The sequence below is a fragment of the Lithobates pipiens genome, unplaced genomic scaffold (assembly GCF_037356315.1).
Source record: "Lithobates pipiens isolate NorthernLeopardFrog02 unplaced genomic scaffold, aLitPip1_a1.2 Scaffold_13, whole genome shotgun sequence".
Taxonomy (NCBI): Eukaryota; Metazoa; Chordata; class Amphibia; order Anura; family Ranidae; genus Lithobates; species Lithobates pipiens.
The window spans coordinates 171,849,476-171,874,535 of NW_027507718.1; the positions used below are offsets into that span (position 1 = coordinate 171,849,476).

At 44.4% G+C, this 25,060-nt stretch overlaps 1 protein-coding gene across 3 annotated transcripts in view; it reads right to left on the reverse strand.

Moving 5' to 3' along the window:
- THOP1 (thimet oligopeptidase 1) overlaps positions 1-25,060 on the reverse strand; it is a 130,601-nt gene that overhangs the window by 67,455 nt on the left and 38,086 nt on the right. For all 3 annotated transcript variants that reach the window (XM_077475869.1, XM_077475870.1, XM_077475872.1), the window contains exons 5-7: positions 12,798-12,900; positions 658-818; positions 438-573 (exon numbers count right to left, since the gene is read on the reverse strand). In XM_077475869.1, the coding sequence (XP_077331995.1) occupies positions 438-573; positions 658-818; positions 12,798-12,900 (400 nt within the window). The remainder of the gene's footprint in view (positions 1-437; positions 574-657; positions 819-12,797; positions 12,901-25,060) is intronic.

The window sequence follows — 25,060 nt, forward strand, 5'->3', positions numbered from 1 at the left end:
CTATGTACTCTTGTAATTTCTATTGATACCTAAGCTTTCTTATTTCCTTGGGAAATAAATGAGATTTGTTTGATTTTAGACCGTGTGTTTGGGTTCATAGCTAATTGCTGTAGCATTGTGATATTAACGATAGCATGTGCTCAGAGTGTTAGACTAACTAATCTATAGGGACTAGACAAAGTAATACATAACTGATAATAATAATTAGTCTGTATTGATTAGTTACTTCAAGAGGTGTTTTTAAGCTGCAAAAAACGCACAAAAAAAGTGGCTGTAAAAAACGTCGGTGGACATGAGGCCTAAATGTTGGTTGATGTGTACTCCATTGGCACACACAAACTTTTACAATATTCCAAAAACCTTGAATATCACCATCAAATTTACTCATGTATTATTCATTGTTATCATGCCAATGAGAAAAATAAGAGTGTCTTTACCCAAGAAGCTTGCCACAGTTTTGCTGTTCTTTGCCATGTTCATCTCCAATATAAAATCTGCATGTGTCTCAAAGCCAAGTAAACTGCTTTTCTCTTCTCTTAACTTGACAAGTTCACGAAGAATTTTGTTGTTCTCCTGTAAAAGGTCAATTAAAAGACAATTATTGAGACCCTGTAAAGATGTGGACTGTCAGGTTAGCACCTTGCACGTTTTCATTACCTCTTTACAGCGGGAGTTAAAAGCCAACTCCACTTTTCTCCGTGTTTCAGGAACAAAGCATTTTTTCATCAGCGGGAAATAATGAGGATATTTCAAAGTAACCTTTAGTTTTCCATCTTCATCTTTCTCCAGGGAATTCAAAAAGTCATCAGGAAGCCCTCCTACAAAATCAGTATTTTAGAACTACATATATAAATGAAAGTATTCAAAAGCAATGCAATCAGCTAGGAAAATGTATCTCATAGGATAATGTTCTATTCCTTTATAATATGGTTGCCCGTTTAGAAATGAAGCTGTCAGTCCTTCTAAGTAGATATATCAAATATGGGTAAATAGTGACAGCTGAATGCACAAATATCCAAATAACTAAATCAAACACAGGCTTCATGTACCCTAATGCCCCGTACACACGATCAGACTTTCCAACAACAAAACCGTGGATTTTGTTCGAAGGGTGTTGGCTCCAACTTGTCTTGCATACACACGGTCACACAAATGTTGGCCAACAATTACGAACGTAGTGACATATAGCGAGCCAATGTGATATCTCCATTATGAACACCAATTTCTGCTTCCAGCTCATCCTCAATTCCGAGCATGCGTGTTTGTACTTTGGACTTTTGTCCGACAGACTTGTGTACACAATATCGGAAAGTCCGCCAACAAATGTTCGATGGCGGAAAGTCCGACCGTGTGTATGCTCCAACAAACTCACATCCAAACATTTGTTGTCAGAAAATCCAATCGTGTGTATGCTGCATTAGGCAACTCCTGTAGTGTAGTTGGGTGCAGAGACTGCAGCATTATCTCTTTCTTTGCCATTTATAGCTAGACCTATGGTAGCTTGTGGTTTTGATGGTGTGGCTTCAACCCCACCCCGGAAGTCCCCAATGAGGACTCAAGCTGCACAAAGACCGACTTCACTTCTTAGGTCGGGTTCACACTTGTACGAAAAATGCTCCGACATTGGGAGCTCATGATGTGTGAAAACCAATGTTTCCCTATGAGAGTCATCTCAACTGGTCTGACACAAGTCGGTCCGACTTTGAAAATCCTCCCTGCACTACTCTGGTCCGACTTTGATTCTACTTCAGCCCATTGAATATCACTAATGTTGGATCAAAGTCGGATCACTGTCTTAACTGGCATCCGACTTGTGCTCTGATGAAGATCTTGAAAAAAAGGGGCATGGGTTCCCCCTCCAAGAGCATACCAGACCCTTATCCGAGCACCTAGCCTGGCATGTCAGGAAAGGGGGTGGGGACAAGTGATCACCCCCCCCCCCCCCCACCCTGAACCATACCAGGCCGCATGCCCTCAACATGTGGGGGGGGGAGTGGATGCGCTCCCAACCCAAAGCACCTTGTACCCATGTTGATGAGGACAAGGGCCTCTTCCCGACAACCCTGGCCATTGGATGTCAGGGTCTGGGGGCAGAGGGCTTATTGGAATCCAGATTCCGGCCCCCTACCCTATGTAAATGAGTATGGGGTACATTTTGCCCCTACCCATTCACCTAAAAATAAAAAGTGTCAAAAATAAAATGCAATACACACGTCTCTTCCGGTTTCTTTTGCCCTTTCCGGCTCTTTTCCCTCCTCCACGAAGGTCTTCTGCCTCTGCCAGTACTTGTCCCATCTCTGGTTCTCCTCCCCTCTCCACTGATGTCTTCTAGCCCTCTCAGGTTCTTCTACCACTCTCTGCTGTCTCCTCTATGTGCTTCTACCTCTGCTCTTCTTCTGATGTTGCCTCAACGCACTCTCCAGGTGTAATCCCAGATCCGCCATGTGCTATTACTTATAAAGACATGGGGCGGGGCCATCCGGTGACATCACATGCCCTGGATGTGGCCTATATGACATCACCAGATGGCCCAGCCCCAGATGGCCCCGCCTGTCTTTATAAGTCATAGTACACGGCGGATCTTGCGTTACACTGGGAGAGCACGTCGAGGCAACATCAACAGAAGAACAGAGGGAGAAGACAAAGCAGAGAGGAGACCTAGCAGAGGCAGAAGACATCATTGGAGAACAACCAGAAAGGGGAGGAGAACCGTCAGAGGCAGAAAACATCAGCGGAGGAGGCAGAAGAGCTGGCGAAGGGAGAAGAAATTGGAAGAGATGCCAGAGCTGCCTAAATAAATTGCTTTAAAAACCTGTGTATTCTGTTTTATTTTTGACACTTTTTTACAATACAATGGGTGGGGGGGGGCTTTCAGATTCCAATAAGCCCCCGCCCACAAATGGCCAGGGTTGTTGGGAAGATGCCCTTATCCTCATGAACATGGGGACAAGGTTCTTTGGGGTGGGGGGCGCAGAGCCCCCCTGCCCAAAGCACCTATCCCCATGTTAAGGGCATGTGGCCTGGTATGGTTCAGGAGGGGGCACTCGCTCGTCCCCTTCCTTTTCCTGACCTGCAGGACTGCGTGCTCAGATAAGGGTCTGGTATGGAGCTTTGGGGGGGGGGGGGTGATGCCGTTTTTTTCGGCGTGGGGGTTCCCCTTACAATTCATACCAGACCGACGGGCCTGGGGGGAGGGGAAACCTATGCTGTTTGTTTTTTATTTATTCTGTTTGGCGCGGAGTTCCCCCTAAAGATTCATACCTGACACAAAGTGCCTAGCATTGTCGGATCCTCATTCATTGAAGATTGAAGTCAAAGGGGAAAGTCGTGTCGTACCAGTATGAACCTGGCCTTAGGATGGGCTCACGCTGGCGGGACATGACTGTTGTACGACTGGCATCCTACTTTGCCCTACAACATCGGTCCTACTTCCATCCAACTTGAATAAACGGGATAAGATTTTGCTCCAACTTTGAGATAGTCTGACTTGTCCTTTGACCAAGCAAACCAATCCCAGTGCGAGATAAATTCCTTTTAATGCTGCTGTAATCACCATGTCGGATGGTTAGGACAAGGATCTGACTTTAATCCAACTTAAATTATATCAATGGGCTGAAGTAGGACCAAAGTCGGGCCAAAGTAGTGCAGGAACCTTTTTCAAAGTCAGACCGACTTGTGCTCCCAAAGTCAGAGCGCATGCTGTATCAGTGTGAACCTGACCTTAAGGAACCCTGGGGTAACAAGCCTGGCATGGTCAGAGTACAGTTCTAACTACCTAACATTTCTGCCCCCTCTGGTGCTTTCCACTCTAATCCCCTGCAAATAGCCATGTCCAGGAATAATTCCTCTATGAAACTGAGGATTTAAATGCATAAAGGAGAATAAAAGCTTATTCTTATTTACTGGCAAAGGAAAACAATATAAAATGACCTATGCATGTTGCACAGGCTTAAAGTGATAGTAAACTCTGTACTACCACTTGTACCTACAGGGAAGCCTTTAACCACTTCCCACCCGGCCAATGCACATATACGGCCGGGTGGGAGCCGTCTACTCCTGATAGGACGTTCAGGAACGTCCATCAGGAGGAGCGGGATCGCGCGCGTGTCACCGGGACACGGCGCATCTCAGATCGGCAGGAGGGCTCTGTGATTGGCCCTCCTGATCACATGACGGCCGTGCCCAATCACGGCCGTCATGTGATGTAATCAAACAGCCGGTTGCTAGGCAATCGGCTCCTCCTCTCCTCACACAGAAGTCATCGCTGAGGAGAGGAGAGCAGATTGCTGCAGCCGGCTGATGATCAGTGAGTATGAGCTGTTTTTTACAGCTTTTTACTCACTGATCTTCAGTCTAGTGTAAACACACAACACACCACACAGTGTAAACACAGTCCCCACATATGTCCCCATAACACATGTCCCCAAAAAATAAAAACACATGTCCCTAATAATAAAAACATGTCCTCCACATATGTCCCACTAAAATCACTTGTCCCAATGATTATCTGCACACATATGTACGTGATCACCTGCACACATATGTACATGATCATTTGCGTACATATGTCCGTGATCACACAAACCAATTATTATACACTTAACGGAATTTTTTTTACCAAAAACATGTAGCAGAATACATTTTGGCTTAAATTAATGACAAAATTAGATTTTATTGGATTTCTTTTAAAATAGAAAAAAGAAAATATTGTTTTTTTTCCAAATTTTCGCTTTTTTGCGCTTATATCGCAAAAAATAAAAAACGGAGTCGTGAATAAATACCACCAAAATAAATCTCTATTTGTGCGAACAAAATTATAAAAATTTCATTTGGGTACAGTGTAGCATGACCGCGCAATTGTCACTGAAAGCGCTAGAGCGATGAAAGCTGAAAATTGGGCTGGGAAGGAAGGGGGCGAAAGTGCCCTGTATTGTAGTGGTTAATAAGGCTATAATAAGGCTTACCTGTAGCTACTGCTAATATCTCCTAAACTTGCACAGTTTAGGAGATATTTAGAGTGCATGCAGCCGATGACATCATCGGCACATGGGCTGTGAGAATCTGGCTTACAGTGCCGGACCTTTGGAGCTCATGTCGGAAATGGCGGCTCGCTCATATAAACCACAGCGGGAGCCCGTCGGTGGGTACCACAGACTCAACATCCGCTGGTGCCCGGCGATCATCCTACAAAGAGAAAGAATTGTGGTCCGCCTATGTAAACAAGGCAGAGCGCTGTTCTGACAGGTGGGAACGCATGGATCTTGTGTCTCTGCAAAACAGGGACATGGAGCTATGTCTTTCCCTGGTAAAAGCACCTCCCACACTGTACCAAAGCACAGGCTGGGCACACAGGTTACCCTTTGATCGCCCCTGATAACCCCGTGTCATTAGAATAGGTATTGCATATATTTTAGCTGTCACTGTATTAGGCTTAATGTACATGGAACGCTGAACAAATTTTTTGACAGCTTGAAATCTGCGTTAAAAAACGCCCTTTTTTCGTTTGAAAAGCCGCGTTTGCGCCTAGGAGCATTTGAGTTAACATCATAGGATCCTCCCCAAACCCCCCCAAAAAACAGTATTATTTAGCTATTTCAGGCATTCTGTGAGACCAGAGTGAGTAGCAGCAGCTGAGGGAGCAGCAGTGTACTTGTATCTACCTCAATTTCAGTGCTTTTACTATGGTTTCCATAACGAGCATATGAGAGGAAAAAATTCAAATTTTTTTTATATATTTAATTTTTAAATTGCAAATGGATTAGTATAATTTTTTGTTTATTTTTTATTATAAGCTGTATGTGTAATTTTATTTTTTATTTATTTTGTCTTTTTTATGCAAATTTTAATTGAAATTTTTTAAATATTTTGAATTAACCCTAACCGGAAACCCTAAACCCTAACCATAACCCCCTAACCCTAATGGTAAACCATAGCCCTAACCAGAAACCCTAACGGCAAAACATAACCCTCATCATAACCCTAAACTTGTTCTTCAAGAAGAAAACCCTAACCATAACCCCCTAACCCTAATAGAAAACCCTAACCCTAATCCTAAATTTCATGCAACTATGTTTGATCAAGTCGGGGGTGAGCTTAATGGTGGGGTCATCTGGTTGAAATCTAACAACATATGGGTCAAATTCCAACTATACTTTGGCTAACAGCAATGCTAGTGGTGTATTGGATTGGATCAAGGGCTCATTAGGGGTATATAAATGGTCTATGAAGCATAGCAAGCAATTTCAGGTTTATTTTTTTTAAATTGTGGTTTTTCCATCATTTGCTATAATTTTTACGTTTTTTAATATAAAAAAAAAAATAGGGCACCTGTAAAAAAGCTTCTAAATGAAGCAGCGTTTTGCATCTGAATTGTTGGAAACTCATTTTTTTCCCCCCATCAGAGAAAAGCCTATAAATGCAACTGCCTAAAAATGACATTAAGACAAACCTGTGTACATGTACACATAAGATAACATTGGATGAGTTCAGGGGCAGCTGAAAAAAGCAGCCAACTGCCTCTGAATGTCCATTTACCAGCAGCAGTGTACATAAGGCTTTAGTGTATCAGTATTATCACTATATTAATGTCACTGGTCCCTAAAAAAATGTTAAAGTGTCGGATAGCGTCTGAATGTCTGCTGCAACATCGCAGTCCCGCTATAAGTCGCTGATCGCCACCATTACTAGTATATACATAAATAAAAATGAATGAATACAAATATCCCATAGTTTGTAGACGCTAAAACTTTTGCGCAAACCATTCAATATATGGTTTATTGGTATTTTTTTTTTACCAAAAATATGTATCAGAATACATATATATTCAGTCCATTGACATCATTTAAAATTGGCCTAAATTTATGAAGAAATTAGATTTTTTCTATTTTTTTATTGGCTAGTATTTTTTTTTTTTTTTTTTTTTTATAGTGCAAAAAAATGCAGGTAACCAAATACCACAGAAATAATGCTCTAGCTGAAGGGGAAAAAAAATAAAAAAGACATTGTATTTGGGTACACAACCACGCAATTGTCAGTTTAAAGTAACAGTGTCCAGAGGTCAAATGGATAATTGAGAGACCCTCTTCATACACTTTTTATAATATGTTTTTTGAGTCATGGAATCTTGAACATCCATCACCATGGCATACACATATATGAACAGGTATATGCCTTTTATACAGTTTCTCATCATTTAACCACTTCAGCACCAGCTTATTGTAATATGACGACCGCAGATGGGATCTCCCATCATGGGCGGGCATCATATGACTTCCTCTCATTCCCGGCCGTCTAGGGGGCGTGCGCGCGCACCCGTGGTGTCGCTCAGGACCCGGTGCATGTGCCCGGTGGCCGCGATATCCGCCGGGCACCCGCGATTGCTCGGGAACACAGCAGGACCATGGATTTGTATGTAAACACACAGATCCACGTTCTGTCAGTGGCGAGGAGACAGATTGTGTGTTCTCAGTACAGAGAAACACCGATCGGTCTCCTCCCCTTGTGAGTCCCCTCCCCCCACAGTTAGAATCACTCCCAGGGAACATAATTAACCCCTGCAGCGCTCCCTCTAGTGTTAACCCCTTCCCATCACATTTACACAGTAATCAGTGCAATTTTATAGCACCGATCGCTGTGTGAATGTGAATGGTCCCAAAAATGTGTCAAAAGTGTCCGATGTGTCCGCCATAATGTCGCAGTCACGAAAAAAAAAAATTGCAGATCACCGCCATTACTAGTAAAAAAAAAAAATGCCATAAATCTAGCCCCTATTTTGTAGATGCTATAACTTTTGCACAAACCAATCAATATACGCTTATTGCGATTTTTTTTTACCAAAAATATGTAGAATACATATCGGCCTAAACTGAGGCAAACTTTTTTTTTTTAACCACTTGACCACTGGGCACTTAAACACCCTTAATAACCAGACCAATTTTCAGCTTTCGGTGCTCTCACATTTTGAATGACAATTAATCAGTCATGCAACACTGGACCTATATGAAATTTTTGTCCTTTTTTTTCACACAAATAGAGCTTTCTTTTGGTGGTATTTAATCACCGCTCGTTTTTTTATTTTTTGTGTTATAAAAAAAAATTACAAAAAATTCTGTAAAAAAATGAATTTTTCTTTGTTTCTGTTATAAAATTTAGCAGATTCGTAATTTTTTCTTCATAAATTTTGGCCAAAATTTATACTGCTACATATCTTTGGTAAAAATAAGTACAAATTGGTGGATATTATTTGGTCTTTGTGAAAGTTATAGAGTCCACAAGCTATGGTGCCAATATCTGAAAATTGATCACACCTGAAGTATTGACGGCCTATTTCAATTCTTGGGACCCTAACATGCCAGAAAAGTACAAATACCCCCCAAATGACCCCTTTTTGGAAAGAAGACATTCCAAGGTATTTAGTAAGAGGCATGATGAGTTTTTTTAAGTTGCCATTTTTTCCCACAATTCTTTGCAAAATCAAGATTTTTTTTTTAAAATTGTCATATTATCAGTTTATTTCTCACACACAGCATATGCATACCACAAATTACACCCCAAAACACATTCTGCTATTACTCCTGAGTATGGCGATACCACATGTGTGAGACTTTAACACAGTGTGGCCACATACAGAGGCCCAACATGCAGGGAGCGCCATCAGGCGTTATGGAGCACCCAGGACAATTCTGACATTTCTCTCCTACATGTAAAAACCATCATTTATTTGCTAGAAAATTACATAGAATCCCAAAACATTATATATGTTTTTTTAGCAAACACCCTGGAGAATACAATGGTGGTCGTTGCAACTTTTTATCTCGCACGGTATTTGTGCAGCAATTTTTCGAATGCTTTTTTTTGGAAAAAAACAGTTTTGTGCTTAAAAAAAAAAAACACAGTAAAGTTAGCCCAATTTTTGCATAATGTGAAAGATGAAGTTACGCTGAGTAAATAGATACCTAACATGTCACTCTTCAAAATTGCACACTCTCGTGGAATGGCGCCAAACGTCGCTACTTAAAAATCCCCATAGGCGATGATTTAAAAATGTTTTACTGGTTATATGTTTTGAGTTACAGAGGAGGTCTAGGGCTAAAATTATTGCTCTTGCTCTAACGTTCGCAGCGATACCTCACGTGTGGTTTGAGCACCGTTTTCATATGTGGGCGGGACTTACGTATGCGTTCGCTTCTGCATGCGAGCACATGGGGACAGGGGCGCTTTAAAAAAAATAAAAATAAATTATTGTTCATTTTACTTTATTTTAGTTTGACATTTTTTTCCCCAAAAATAAATTTTTTGATCACTTTTATTCCTATTACAAGGAATGTAAACATCCCTTGTAATAGGAATATGGCATGACAGGTCCTCTTTACAGTGAGATATGGGGTCAATAAGACCCCGCATCTCACCTCTAGGCTGGAAAGCCTGAAAAAATAAATAAATAAATAAAAAAAGATTCTGGCTTTGATCGTATTGGCGAGTCGGTAGAAGCACCGGAGGGCGGTGGGAGGGGGGGGGGTGTCTATGGCTGGGTATTGCAGGGTATCACCGACTATGGCTGGGTATCTCCGATTATGACTGGGTATCTCAGAGTATGGCTGGGTATCTCAGAGTATGGCTGGGTATCTCAGAGTATGGCTGGGTATCTCAGAGTATGGCGTTGCAGAGCATTGCAGGGTATTGGCGGGTGTTGCAGAGTGTTGCAGGGTATTGGCGGGTGTTGCAGAGCATTGCAGAGTGTTGCAGGGTATTGGCGGGTGTTGCAGAGCATTGCAGAGTGTTGCAGGGTATTGGCGGGTGTTGCAGAGCATTGCAGAGTGTTGCAGGGTATTGGCGGGTGTTGCAGAGCATTGCAGAGTGTTGCAGGGTATTGGCGGGTGTTGCAGAGCATTGCAGAGTGTTGCAGGGTATTGGCGGGTGTTGCAGAGCAATGCAGAGTGTTGCAGGGTATTGGCGGGTGTTGCAGAGCATTGCAGAGTGTTGCAGGGTATTGGCGGGTGTTGCAGAGCATTGCAGAGTGTTGCAGGGTATTGGCGGGTGTTGCAGAGCATTGCAGTGTTGCAGGGTATTGGCGGGTGTTGCAGAGCATTGCAGAGTGTTGCAGGGTGTTGCAGAGCATTGCAGAGTGTTGGCGGGTGTTGCAGGGTATTGGCGGGTGTTGCAGAGCATTGCAGAGTGTTGTTGCAGGGTATTGCAGAGTGTTGTTGCAGGGTATTGCAGAGTGTTGTTGCAGGGTATTGCAGAGTATTGCAGCAGAGTATTGCAGAGTATTGCAGCAGAGTATTGCAGAGTAATGGAAGGGTATGATGGGGTTAATTTTCGGTGAGCAGCGATGTGGGCACTGCAGATGCAGCCCACAGCTCTGCTGACACCGATCTCTTCCCCCTCCGCTGTACCGATCGGTACAGAGAGGGGGAGGGAGGAACCGGCGTCATAACATGACGCCGGTTTGTTTACAAGTGATCACTCCGTCATTTGACGGAGCGATCACGTGGTAAACGGCCACGTGGTCACGGATGCTCTCGAGTGCGCGCTCCAGGGGGGGGGGCGCGAGAGCGGAATTCTGGGAGGACGTCATATGACGGCCTCCCAGAGTTAAACAACCGCCCTGTAGCCGTCATTCGGCTATAGGGCGGTTGTTAAGTGGTTAAATTGGATATTTATTATAGCAAAAAGTAAAAAATATTGTGTTTTTTTCAAAATTGGCACTCTTCTTTTGTTTATAGCGCAAAAAATAAAAACCGCAGAGGTGATCAAATACCACCAAAATAAAGCTCTATTTGTGGGGGGGGAAAAAAGCATGTCAATTTTGTTTGAGTGCAATGTCGCATGACCGTGCAATTGTCAGTGAAAGCGAAGCAGTGCCGAATCGCAAAAAGTGCTCTGGTAAGGAAGGGTGTAAAATCCTCCGGGACTGAAGTGGTTAAGTAAAGTCCTATAAGTGTTTTAATGATATGAAGTAAAAAATAAATAAATAAAAAACTATCAAAAAGAGTAATAAATAGTTTTAAAGTGGTAGTAAACCCGCAAATTTTTTTTTTTTTTTTTAAACCTGCAAAGCAAAAGGCATAATGAGCTAGTATGCACCGCATACTAGCTCATTATGAAATACTTACCTTAGAACGAGGCCCCGTCATCTGGCCCGATCCACGCCGAGGGAGCTCACATGCTCCCTCGGCGTTTCTTCCGGGTATCGCGGCTCTGGCGCTGTGAGTGGCCGGAGCCGCGATATCGTCACTCCCTCGCATGCGCGCGGGAGATTTCATTCCGGCCGGTCGGCCACTGCCGGATTTTCAGGCCGAGAACCCCCTTGTGCGCATGCGCCGCTGCAGTCAGCGGCGCATACCGAGGGGAATATCTCCTAAACCGTACAGGTTTAGGAGATATTTTTTTTACCTACAGGTAAGCCTTATTATAGGCTTTCCTGTAGGTAAAAGTTTAAAAATTGAGCATACAACCACTTTAAATAACTACATTTGGTGAGTGAACTTGAAAACTAAAAGGTAATCTTGATGTTGGTGTCTCTGAAATACATAGAACAGCTAGAACATTATGACCACTGACAGGTAAAGTGAATAACATTGATTATCTCGTTACAGTGGCAACCCACGCAGGCACAAGGAGAACATGCAAACTCCAGGCAGGTAGTGTCGTGGTTGGGATTCGAACCAGCAACCCTTCTTACTGCTAGGTGAGAGTGCTAACCACTACACCACTGTGTCACCCAAGTTGATGTGTTGAAAGCATAAAAATGGGCAAGCGTAAGGATTTGAGTGACTTTGACCAGGGCCAAATTGTAATGGCTGGATGATCGGGACAGAGCAACTCCAAAGCTGCAGCTCTTGTGGGATATTCCCAGTCTGCAGTGGTCAGGTCTTATCAAATGTTATCCACGAACGGAAAACCAGCGAACTGGACAGCACATGGGAAGCAGAGGATGGCCTGTGTAGTCTGATCCAATAAAGCAGCTACTATAACTCAAACTGCTGAAAAATTTAATCCTGGTTCCAATAGAAAGGTGTCAGAACACATAGTGCATTTGTTGTGTATAGGGCAGTGTAGCAACAGACCAGTCAGGGTGCCCATGCTAGCCCGCAAGCACAGCCAAAAGCTCCTATAATGGGCACATAAGCATCAGAACTGAACCCCGGAGCAATGGAAGAAGGTGTCCTGGTCTGATTAATTCAAGAATGGCTTAAGGAATACAACAATGACGAGGTATTGACTTGGCCTCCAAATTCTCAAAATCTCAATCCAGTTAAGCATCTTTGGGATGTGCTGGAAAAACAATTCCAAATCTTTTGAGGTCCCACCCTTCAAATTTATAGGATTATCTGCTAGTGACGGCTTGGTGCCAGGTAACAGCATACCTTCAGAGGTCTAGTGGAGTCCATGCCTCTCTAGATTATGAGTGGTCATATGTCATAACTGATCTATTTAGTTGAAACTCTGAGCAGACATTGAACTGCATTCTGATACCCAGCTGCCAAATTATAAAAACCTATGGTGTGACTGACAGTCCACTCACAAATCTGCTCTCTCAACAAACACACACTGTGTGAAGGCTGCCACTGCTGACCTCTCCCGCTGAAAAATCTGGGAAATTATAAAATATCCTATTTTTGGAATATGCAATGGGATTACACACTTGAATACATTCTGTTCTAAAAGGCTAGAGGGCTTTACTGTGCCATGATTCGGTAGGAGGACTTTTTAATTTTTTTAAGTTCCTTCTTACCACAACCTCTATGGTTATATTGTTAACTTGTGTAAGAACATTTTCAGCATTTTCATTTTACCTAGCTCTTCCCTGGTGAAAGGCAGAAATGTAATGTCTTCATTTAAATTCTTGCTGAAGTCAATGGAAAGCGTGCTTATCTTCTTCTTGATATCCTTGATTTTCTGCAAGGAGACAAAAAGACAAGGGCTCACAAAATGTGACACTTATGGCTCACAATCATAAAATGTGCCCTGCTAAACATCTACAACAATTTTAATCTTGTCAAATCATCAAAAAAAATTAACTGGAACAAGTCAGTTTTTATTCTCCTTGACCCCAATACACCACCTCTCAAATTAGGATAGTGGACTCTTAAAAAATGTTACATTTACAAGTTTGTTACCAGAACAGGAATAGAGGGTAAATCTTCCAACACGGTCACTAGTTCTGGTGGCAACCAGGGATTCCCTCTTTGTGGAGGGATTTCCTCTTACTTCCTGTGTTGGCTACAGCTGTGTCATGAATCGCCAGTAATACCTTCATACCCTGTCTGTCTGCTTATCTGGTCTGTGTGTCACCCTTGGGATGCACTCTCACACCTGCATGGTTAAGTGATCTTGCCTCAGCGTGGCTCCACCCTAGCCTCTACAGGATACATTATTTAACACTGTGCTATCCAAGCTCACCATGCCCGAGCAATATTGTGCGTTTGGTTTCCTGTCTCCTGCTTGCTGTGTGCTCTACATCTGTTTCTGTTACTGATCTTGGCTTGTTCCTTGACTATCCCTGCCTGCTTGTTACCCTGACCTTAGGCATGTACTTTGTTTATCCTTGTCTGATAGTTTCCCCGACCTTTGGCTTATCTCCTGACTATACCTTGTTGTCCTTTCTAACAAGTGAAAAAGGAGGGGAAATACAGCGTGAAACCAAAAAAATAAAAAAGAAGGACTACAATAGCTCCTAACACTCAAACAAAGTCCAAAGCAATGTACAAAAAAGTTAGTGTAGCGCTAAATAATGTGATCAAGAAAATGGAAAACATCAGTGCACGTGACTGAGGACCCTTTCACACTGAGGCACTTCTAAGCTGCCAGTAAAACATTTAAAGAGGACGTAAACCCTGATGGATTGACTTCTTCTTTGTCTCCCTGCAAAGGTAAAGCATAATGGGCTACTATGCATCGCATTGTAGCCCATTTTGTGTCACCGCTGCCCCCTGTAGTACTGAGCATCCATCTTCTCTGGGTATCACTGCTCCGGCCACTCACAGTGCCGGAGCAGCGATGACGTCACTCCCATGCCACTAACGGCATATCACTGTTAGCAGCGGCATGCTGCAAACGGCGATAGTGCGACTGCGCGCCGCTGTCTACGGCGCATGTACCATACACAGCCGTGCCTGTCTTTTAGTAAATATCTCCTAAACCGTTTAGGAGATATTTATTGGACCTACAGATAAGCCTCTAATCTAGGCTTACCTGTAGGTCAAAGTGGTTTGTAAGGGTTTACAACCACTTTAAGCACTTTTGAGGAGCTTTTCCGGCGCTTTTGAAGAGCTTTCCATTAATTTCAATGGAGAGGGGCGTATTTTCACCGCACTGCCCCAGTGTAAAAGCATTCATTGATTTTAATGGAAATAGGTTTTCGTGAGCTTTTCGGGTGCTTTTTTTAGAGTGAAAGCACCTGAAAAGTACCTCAGTGTGAAAGGGATCTTAAAGAAAATTGAACACATAAATAAAGAGAAAGAGAAAATATCACAAGTAATATGCAGCCAAACAAGTGCATGAAAATAGGAAAAGTTTTTTCTCTCAGTTTCCAAACAGGGTTTTAACATATTATCCACGTGGACTGGCTAAGGAGCCTGTAGAAAATCAAGTTCTAAATCTTTAATTCCTGGTGATGCGAAGATGCCACGTTGGATGAAATGATTGGTTTACAACTCCAGACCATATGGCCAGACGGCAATGGACACCCGACAGCCAAGTAGATCCAAGGTCTGTATGCTGGTCCGATGGACCAAATACGACGCAAGGGCAGCTATTGGCTACTGGTCCCGTCGTACGTCATCACGTTCAAAACAAACTGACTTTAGTCCCTTCATGTGTGGGCAAGTCTGTTCCTTTGGAAATTTGTCGTAACTCCATCGGGAAGAGCGTCTGACATTATATGCCGGAAAGTCCGGTCGTATGTACGCGGCATAACAGTTTGCCAACACAAAGGGCTGGACAATAGTTATTAAATAAATTATGCATTAATGTTTTAAGATATCAGTAAAAAATGATGGAAGTACTCTGCAAGTCTGGTGCTGCATTTCTGTAAACGGAGTTGGTAAAAATTTAAGGCACCCTAACTGCTGAGAAGTACAGGCAGATTATTATCCATTACAGTTACATAGTCTTTTTGAAAGAAGTCCATTTAGTTTAACCAATATATAATATACAGTATCTCACAAAAAGTGAGTATACCCCTCAGATTTTTGTAAATATTTTAATATATACCTTTTCATGTGACAACACTGAAGAAATTACACTTTGCTACAATGTAAAGTAGCGAGTGTTCAGCTTGTATAACAGTGTAAATTTGCTGTCCCCTCAAAATAACTCAACACACGCCATTAATGTCTAAACCGCTGACAACAAAAGTGAGTACACCCCTAAGTGAAAATGTCCAAATTGGGCACAAAGTGTCAATATTTTGTGTGGCCACCATTATTTTCCAGAACTGCCTTAACCCTCTTGGGCATGGAGTTATAGTTCACCTTCAGGTGCTGGACACTGGCACACCCTAAACAGGAAGTTGCCTCCCTATAAAACCCCTCCCACTACTGGGAGTATCATAGTTTTGTAGCAAAGCAATACATGTATACTAGAAAGAGGGGCAGGATCTTGGTGTCCCATGATGTACTTCAAAAGAAAAAGGATTTTACAGGTAAGCGGTTATAAAAATTCTATTTTCTTTCATCGTACATCACGGGACACAGAGCCATAGTGATTACTATGTGGAAAGTCCCAGAACAATGCCAACTGAGGGGAGGGAGACACAACCAAAATAGAGCACCATGAGAACAGAGGATTTACACTGCTGCCTGCGGTACACTGCGCCCAAAGGCAACATCCTCATGTCCTTTTACATCCACCAGATAGAATCTGTTAAATGTATGGATTGAAAACTAAGTTGTAGCCTTGCAGAATTGAGCCATGGAGGCTTGGTGATGCACTGCCCACGAAGCATTAACAGCCCTAGAGGAGTACGTTTTGATTTGAGAGGGTGGAATCTATCACTTAAACCATAAGCTTGAACGATCACTGTATTTAATCGGCTTATAACACGTACTTTTTCCCCCAGTCTGGGTGGGACTGCGAGCCGAGTACACAGTACAGTCAGCTCGGTCTTTTTCGGCGGCGCTCGCTCGGTCTGTCTTAGCGGAGGGAAATTTAAACGTGGGCAAGGCTGCAAATGGCACTGTGCAAGCTGAAAATGACACTGGGCAAGGCTGCAAACTGCGCTGGGCAAGGTGCAAATGATGCTGGGCAAGGTGCAAATGACACTGATCATTCTGCAATGATGGACAAGGCTGCAGATGTACACTGATAAGGCTGCATTGATGGGCATTTAAATGTAAGTTCTTTTTCCTTTAAACGTCCCTCCTAAAACTTTTTTCCTTAAAATGCCCTCCTAAACTTGGGGTGCGTGTTATACGCCGATAGATACGGTACTTGTCAAATCCATTTAGAATAGTAGATTTCGATGCTGCCTGCCCTCTTTTAGGACCTTCAGGCAACACGAACAAAGCATCCATTTTCCGAATCTGAGCAATCGCTTTTAAGTAGACATTGACTGCTCTCACCACATCGAGAGAATGTAGTGATTTTTCTTCCATAGAACAGGGTTCTGGAAAAACGAAGGTAGAACAATATCCTGGTTTAAATAGATAAAAACCTAATATTACCGTTGGTAAAAAGTTAGGATGAGGACACAATACTACCTTAAAGGGATTGTAAAGTAAAAATTATACTTACCTCCACTGTGCAGCTCATTTTGCACAGAGTGGCCCCGAACCTGCTCTTCTGGGGTCCCTCGGCGGCTGTCTCTGCTTCCTCCCGCAGGTACTTCTCACGTTCATGCGAGCTCCCTTGCATGGTGAGAAGGACCTGCGGGTGCGCTCCTGTGATACAGCCAGCAGCTATAGCCGCTGGCTGTATCACATGGCCCCACCCAGGCGTGCTGCGTCATTGGATGTGATTGACAGCAGCACGAGCCAATGGTTTCGCTGCTTTCAATCCATCCACTCCAGCCAATCAGCGGCCAGGCTGAGCGGCAAAGAGAACAGCGGGGGCGAGCGCGGGATTTTCGAGGGGTCAGGTAAGTAAAACTGGGGGACTGGGGGCGCCGGCAGTGTGAGATGTTTTTTCACCTGAATGCATAGAATGCATTCAGGTGAAAAAACATTTACCTTTACAACCCCTTTAACCTTGTGAACGAAAAAATATGGTTCTTTATAAGAAAGAGCAGCCAATACGGATACCGTTCTTGCAGCAGATATGGTTACCAGAAAAAATAGTTTCCTTGTCAAGAAAGAACCAAGCGAATATGTTGTATTGGCCCAAAAAAGGCCGTTTTGTATGCCGACAAAACTAAATTCAAGTCACAAGGGTTCAGGGGTTACCTAACCGAGATTAAGCCGTGTTACTCCCTGAATAAAGTTATGAACCAAAGAAGGTGAAGCAAGTGGTCGTTGAAATAATACCGATAAGGCTGAGACCTGTCCTTAGAAAGCACTCAAGGCCAGCTTTATTTCTCACCCCATCCGCAGAAAATTCAAGGACACTAGGTTGAGAATCCAACCTATTCCAGGTAGTTGAATGTGGTGACCATACTTTGGTCTAAGCGGTCTACCGACTGGTCTATCAAAAACAGATCGACTAGATAAACCATAATCGTTATACCTTGGGCCCTCAATCTGGCTACCTTTGTACTCGAGGTGAAGCAGCTAGATCGGAAAGCAGAGCTACACGCGGAAAATTAAGATTTTCCACTTTGAAAGTAGATATATATTACTAGTGAGCGCGGAAATAGGCATATGGAGATATGCATATTTGACGTCGACTGATGCCAGAAGTTCTACTCTTTGTAGTATAGAGACAACAGATTGGATTGACTTCATGCACAACAAAAAAAAAGGGGGGGGGGATGAGAGATTATATTCAGGAATTGAATTTTAGATTTGAGATCAAGAATGTCCATTTGGATTTAACCAAACCCCAACCTCTGCTCTGGATCCTTAGCAACGTTTTATTTGAGAAAACGAGGAGACGGAAACTCTTGGAACTCCAGTTTGTACCTTAGAGCTATTGAGGAAGTCCCCCATTCCACTTGACACTCCTGCTAGATCCTGGAGAACTGCAGAAAAATTCTCCGTATTAAACAAGTGGGGGCACCTCCTCATAAGGAGGCTACAATATCTTGTAGGCTTCCGCCCCTAAGATCTCTTTTGTCCCTGGGGTTAACCCTGAGTATTACCCTTTGAACCGGACGGCGGAAGCCATCATGACTGCCTGGAGGCTGAGGACTCTGGCACAGAAGGAGCTTTGAAATAAATACATATACTCCTTCACTTAAATGGCAAAAGGGGTATCTTTCTTTTACTAGAAATTCTTTGGATATATTATCCAAAATATCCCTAGATAGCCGTTTCACCGCAAAAAAGGAAGACTAGCCTGGAGCTTCTTGCATGACGCTTAGCGAAGGACGCAAGGCCTAAAGGATAGAATCCGTCATAGCAGCTATTGCAAACATAAAGCTGCCTGCTGAGCAGGGTAACCTTGAACACCTGTTTAAACTGGCCTCTCAACGATTAACCAATTACTGTCAGCGCAGGCAGTGTTTTTTTTTTCTAATAGGAATTCCAACCTTTTTATCTGTTGGATCCCTACGTATTTGAGTATTGTCTGCTGGACAAGTCAAACGTAATCAAAAGGATATTAGTAGTGTTAATTGCTGGTATACCCTACATAGTGAATTTTTTCTACCATAGGATAAAGTGTGAAAACTTTTTAGAAAGGAAAATAATTTCCCGGGTGATCGTCCAGATACAAAAACAACTTTTCCAACAAAGAATGGACAGGAAAAAGCATGCACAGCTTGAGGAGGCTTTAGCGAACCCAAACACTCAGTTAAGGGTACATAAATGCGGAGTAGATCCTTCAGCAAGAAATCGTAGCATCAATCTTACATATTGTGAAAGCTTAGTCTCCTGCATTTGACACCCCAGAAGAGGAGTCTACAGGCTCACCATGGTCCCCTGAGGGAATTCGTCTTCTCCTGCCCCTTGTTCCTCAGTCTGAGGGTCCTAGGAAAATGAGAACCTGTCGCATCTAGACCACACTGGGATCTGATTAAAGTTGCAATTTTTTTTTTTATCCTACCATGGCTGAGGAACAAAAAAAAGAGTAAAATGAACAGGTGCTGCAGTGTTGAAAACAGCTGCAAAGATTTCATGACCCTGATGTTCACTCTGACCAGCCACACCTCTCAGGGGAGGATGCCATTTGTAGAGTAGGCTTTCCAGAGCTTGAGGGAGACCCTTTTAGCTCCTTTTTTGGGGGGTGTTTCAACCCCACTTTCTGCCTGATGCACAAAGCCGAGGTACTACCAGAAGAAATTGCATCCATTGCTTAAGCAATAGTCAGCCACTGTCGCTGCTATTAATGCTCAGCCTGATGCAATAGTAAATGTGTCAAAAGGAATGCTTGTGTCACCCAACTGCTTTCATGCTCCTCTACGCTCTTGTATCCAGCTTGCAGCAATAATAATGGTGCTTTAAAAAACACATTCCCGCGCTGGACATTGGAGGACACCAACGCCAGGCTAAGCTCCGCCCCCCTCCGTTGCCCTTGCACCTCCTCCTCTATTTTTTAAAAGGAGTTTTCCTGTGCCAGCATGAGCCTCTGATCCTAGAGGACCAACATGTGAGGGGAAAAGAATGGTGAGGAGAGAGCCTGGAAGCTGCAGAGTATCGGTGTGCTGATATTTATTTATTTTCCTCCCGATGCTCTTCTTTATGACGAGGTAGAGAACACAGCACGGGGGAGCGGGGGGTGGGGGTTGGAGGGTGTCTGGAAACCCCCCCCCCCCCAGCCTTTCCGGAGGTCTGCTGCTGGCCGGAGAGAAAAAGAAGCCTGCTGCTTCTGTGACACAGCATGATCTCTTGAGGAAGCATGAGAAGGTACATACAGCCCCCAGCGGTGACACATAGGCATGACAACATTTACTAACTATAAGGAGACATTTCATAAGAAAATTCCAAAATGTCTTAGAAAACTCCACTTACCTTTCCAGCTGCAGAGTTTCCTGTGGTAAAAACCAACAGACTCAATCTTCGCCCTTCACGTTGGGTTCCGTTAACAAACCTTCAGGAGCTGGGGATCCTTGGGGAAATCCACAATCCTGGACCTGTAATAGCACCACCAGCAGTAAAACTTTATGGCCTTAATACCAAAAGTACTGGATCCCGGGGTCCAGCTCTCTAAAAAGAGAAGCGTTTACAGGCAAAACCTTGGCCCGGGTACTAGAGGTCAACCGATATGGGTTTTTCTCTGGCCGATGCCGATATTTAGGAATCGTGGCGGCCGATGGCCGATATATGATGCCGATTTTTTTGGGCGGATATGTTAGGCCGATTTTTTATTTATTTTTTCCTTTTTTTTTTCCTTCCCCTTCATCTCATAAAATCTAAGTTGGACACCTTTCACACTGGGGCGTTTTTCAGGCAATTTTGGGCTAAAAATAGCGCCTGTAAATTGCCTTCAAAACGGCTCCCCTGCAGTCTGTGTGAAAGCCCGAGTGCTTTCACAATAAGCAGATGCGCTGCCAGGACGTAAAAAAAAAATAAAAATCCTGCAAGCAGCATCTTTGGAGCGGTGTAAACCGCTCCTCCACCACTCCTGCTCATTGAAATGAATGGTCACCACTGCTGAAGCACATGCAATGCGATTTTGCAGCAGTGCTTCACTGCCCCGCTAGAAGCCGAATAGCTGGGCTAAAATGACGGTAAATCATTGCTAAAACTTGCAGCGTTTTACCGTCAACGCCTGCCCGATCCAGTGTGAAAGCAGCCTTCATAAGTGATGCAGAAAATTTCTTACACATTTATTAAACAAAACAAACCTCTAATCAGTTCATTTGTATGTATAATTTAGATAAAAAAAAAAAAAAAAAACGAATTTATTAAATACACAAAAACAGGTACTCAAAACTTTTGAACGAAAAAAAAAAAAAAAAAGCTAACTTGCGTTTGAAATACCTCTGCGCAAATACCGCGTCACATAAAATATTGCAACAACCGCTATTTTATTCCCTAGGGTCTCTGCTAAAAAAATATATATAATTTTTGGGGCTTCGGAGTGATTTTTTAGCAGAAAATACTGGATTTTTACTTGTAAGCAACAAGTGTCAGAAAAGATTTAGTCTTTAAATGGTTAAACTGAGTATGTCTACACATGGAGTTCAGCCCATTGAAGAAGAAACATTGTATCACTTTGATCTTTTCTTGGCAGCCTGCCCAGAGAGGAGGAAAGTCCTTCACTGATGTCTTCAGGCAACTTACATTGACTTCTATTACAGAAGTCTTTTGCAAGTCCTGCTGAACATGTAATCGGCTTTTTTATCAGCACAATCGGCCGATGACGATTAATTAAAAAATGCCAAATATCGGCCGGCCGATATATCGGTCGACCTCTACCGGGCACCATTCAATTCGGCCTAAAAGACACTTTGAATGGATCCGGCTGCATAGCTAGCCCCAGCAAGGACTGCTCCAGTGGAGCTCAGCACAGCACATCTTCACTAGTGACCAACACCTTAGACACTGGTGAAAAAACTGATATACTCCCAGTAGTGGGAGGGGTTATATAGGGAGGCAACTTCCTGTTTAGGATGTGCCAGTGTCCAGCACCTGAAGGTGGACTATAACCCACATAGTAATTACTATGGCTCTGAGTCCCGTGATGTACGATTAAAGAAAGAATGTTGTTTGAAATTTTCACTTACTTTTAACATTCTGTTTTAAATTTAATGTAGTTTCTGAATGAAAATCACATATATGGTCTGAAAATTCCTTTGACTGAGCAGTTTTCTATTATTTCAAAACTTTTCTGTCACTGTGGTTGAAAATTAACGTCGATTTGACCAAACTAACGCCCTCCGGTGGTGTCCCTGCAAGCGCTCCCACCCCCCCGGGAACGGTGGGTCATGGATTGCGGCAGGGAACCTACACTGTTGAAGGTTAATGCCATCATTAAGGTAAATCATAGCAGACCTTATGGGGAAGGTAGATGGGCTAAAGGTTGACATAACAATCATGCGGCAGGACATGCAAAAATGGCCGGGGGGCGGAGTTTGGCCGTGATCTGACATGGCCGCTTAATCAGAACACTCTGCTGACACAGGGGACACAGCAACGCCTGAGCTTATTCCAGCTGCTGCAAACCCCACTGCATATTCCCGCTCTGCCCAGGGAACCTGCAGACCTGTCCCGAAAACGGAACAAACCACTGGAACCCCACCGGCTGGCAGAATTCTTCGGCTGCTCGCAGCCACACAGGAATCAAGATGGCGCAGGTCTTAGGGGAGAGAGCAGGGAGGACACTCGAGCTTCCCTGCCGCGCTCTGCGCAGCATGAGTCAGCTCATATGGAGTGCTCCAGCCCTGCTACTACACCCAGCAAGGACAGGAACAAGAGAGCTGCTCCCTCACCAATTGCCTCACCAAGCAGATCCGGTAAGGAAAAAAAAAAATCACTGCATTTCCACAACACTAAGGGGGAGGGAGATGATAACGTTGAGGAGGAAGAAATTGCTGAATCTCTGGCTGATTTGCTTGCAACTGATAATGCAGGGTCTGAGCATACACTAAAGCAGATGCTCATGACTCCGGGGGGACACCATGGACCTGGGCTGGCTGCCTGGGCAGACACATATGGCCTGACGGATGTCTGGAGGTGGAGACACCCCGGGTCTCGGGCATTTACATGTCACTCTGCCACCCATAAAACATTCTCCCGCATTGACTTGGTCTTTGTGCGGAGCCCAGTCCTCCCAAGGGTCGTAGACATACAAATATTGCCCAGGGGGATATCGGACCATGCACCTCTGTTTCTGACATTGGATCTTTCCCTGGGACCAGCGGTTAGACTATGGAGGCTTTCCAGGTTCTGGATCTCAGATGCCGCTGTGGATGCTCATTTTAGGACCGAATTGAACAGCTATTGGGAGGAGAATGCAGGTTCGGCTGGGGCCACGGTAGTCTGGGATGCCTTTAAGGCTACCAGGAGGGGGCACTATCAGACTATCATTGGCAAAATACGCAGGGAACGTAGAGCAGAGCTAAAAAAAGCTGAGGGAGAGGCGGTCTGCACGGAGGCTCTTTTTGTCCGCATTCGGGACCCCCAATATTATCGGCAACTGCAAATCCTGACCAGGGAGGCTGTTGATCTCCGTACCTCTCTCACCCAGAAGAGAATGCTGGCTCAGTCCCAGCGGATCTTTGAGCAGGGGGAGAGGTCGGGGAGGATGCTGGCCTGGCTCTCCAGGGAACAGGCAGGGGGGGTTGAGCATTTCACATATCAGGGACAAATCCGGTCAGTTGCTTCACACCCCAGACGGGATTAATAACTGTTTTGCGGAGTTTTATACATCTCTCTACACCTCTAGGTCGGATTACAGTAAGGAAGAACTAACGACCTACTTGGCCGACATAGAGATATACCAATCCTCACGGAAACGTACCGAAATAGGCTGGACGCCCCTATCATGGTTCTGGAGATTCTCCAGGTGCTTAAATCTATGCAGGCGGGTAAGACGCCGGGACCGGACGGAATCCCGGCGGAATTCTATAAGCACTACGCTACGGAGCTCTCTGAAAGACTCCACCATCTATTCTCTGCGTCGTCGCATACTGATAAACTTCCCGACACCATGAGCGAGGCGATCATAGTGTTGATCCCCAAGCCGGGGAAAGACCCCACCTTGTGTTAGTCATACCGCCCTATATCACTGTTAAATGTGGACGCGAAAATACTGGCCAAGATCCTGGCCAACAGACTAAACTTAGTCATCACGGCCCTTGTCCATAGTAACCAAACAGGTTTTATGCCTGGGGGGAGACGGGTGTAGTGGCCTCGCTTGACGCGGAGAAGGCTTTCGACTCTGTCGAGTGGGGTTACCTATGGGAGGTGCTCTCGCGCTTCGGATTTGGCCCAGGATTTACGAATTGGATCCGCATGCTGTACCACAGCCCCTCTGCTAGAATCCGTACCAATGGCTGTCTCTCCGGGCAGTTTCAGCTGGCCCGGGGTACGAGACAGGGGTGCCCCCTCTCACCAGCCTTATTCGCCCTCGCGATGGAGCCCTTGGCTATTTTGCTGAGAGCGGATACTGGGATAAAGGGGATACAAGTAGGGCCCATCGAGGAAAAGCTGTCCTTGTATGCAGATGACGGTCTGCTTTATTTAGCGGACGCGTCGTCTTCTCTGGGCACTGCACTGGAACTGATTAATCGATTCGGTCGGTACTCAGGTATCCGCATCAATTGGGACAAATCGGTTCTTTTCCCACTCCACTCCTCGACCCCTCGTGTGCCTCATCCACAGCTTAAATGGGTGGAAAGTTTTATATACCTGGGGATTAAGGTCAGTGGTAGAGTTCAGAACTATCTGGAGGACAATATACAGCCACTCATGACACAATTAGGGGCTAGGTGCGCGGCATGGCGATCTCTCCCTTTATCCCCAGTGGGCAGAGTCAATTTGTTAAAAATTATCTATCTCCCCAAGTACCTGTACTTCTTTCGTAATACCCCCACCCACATTCCCAGGACTTTTTTCCAGAGACTGGAGAGTCTGTTGATATCCTTTGTCTGGGCTGGGAGACCCCCCAGGGTAGCTAAGCAGATACTATATCTCCCACTATCGGGGGGAGGCCTGGCGCTCCCAAACTTTCAGATCCACTACTGGGCGGCCGTTTTGGTCACAATTCGGTGGTGGTTTTCCCAGCCCACACAAAATCCGGCGGTCCCCCTGGAGGCAGCCATCCTTGGCTCCTATGCAGCTCTGAGTAACCTACCATTTCGGGGGCTTAGGGCGAGCTTCTCCATGACGGGCTTGATGCGTACCACGGTGAGGGTTTGGCGGGAGGCAAGGAGGAGCTATGGAAAGCCCAACCACATCTCCCCACATATGCCCCTATGGGGCAACCCCATGCTCCCTCACCTGAATAGTATCCCAGACCCTTCTCTGTGGGCGAAAAGAGGAATTGTCACTTTAAAGCACATCGTTTATCAGGGTAG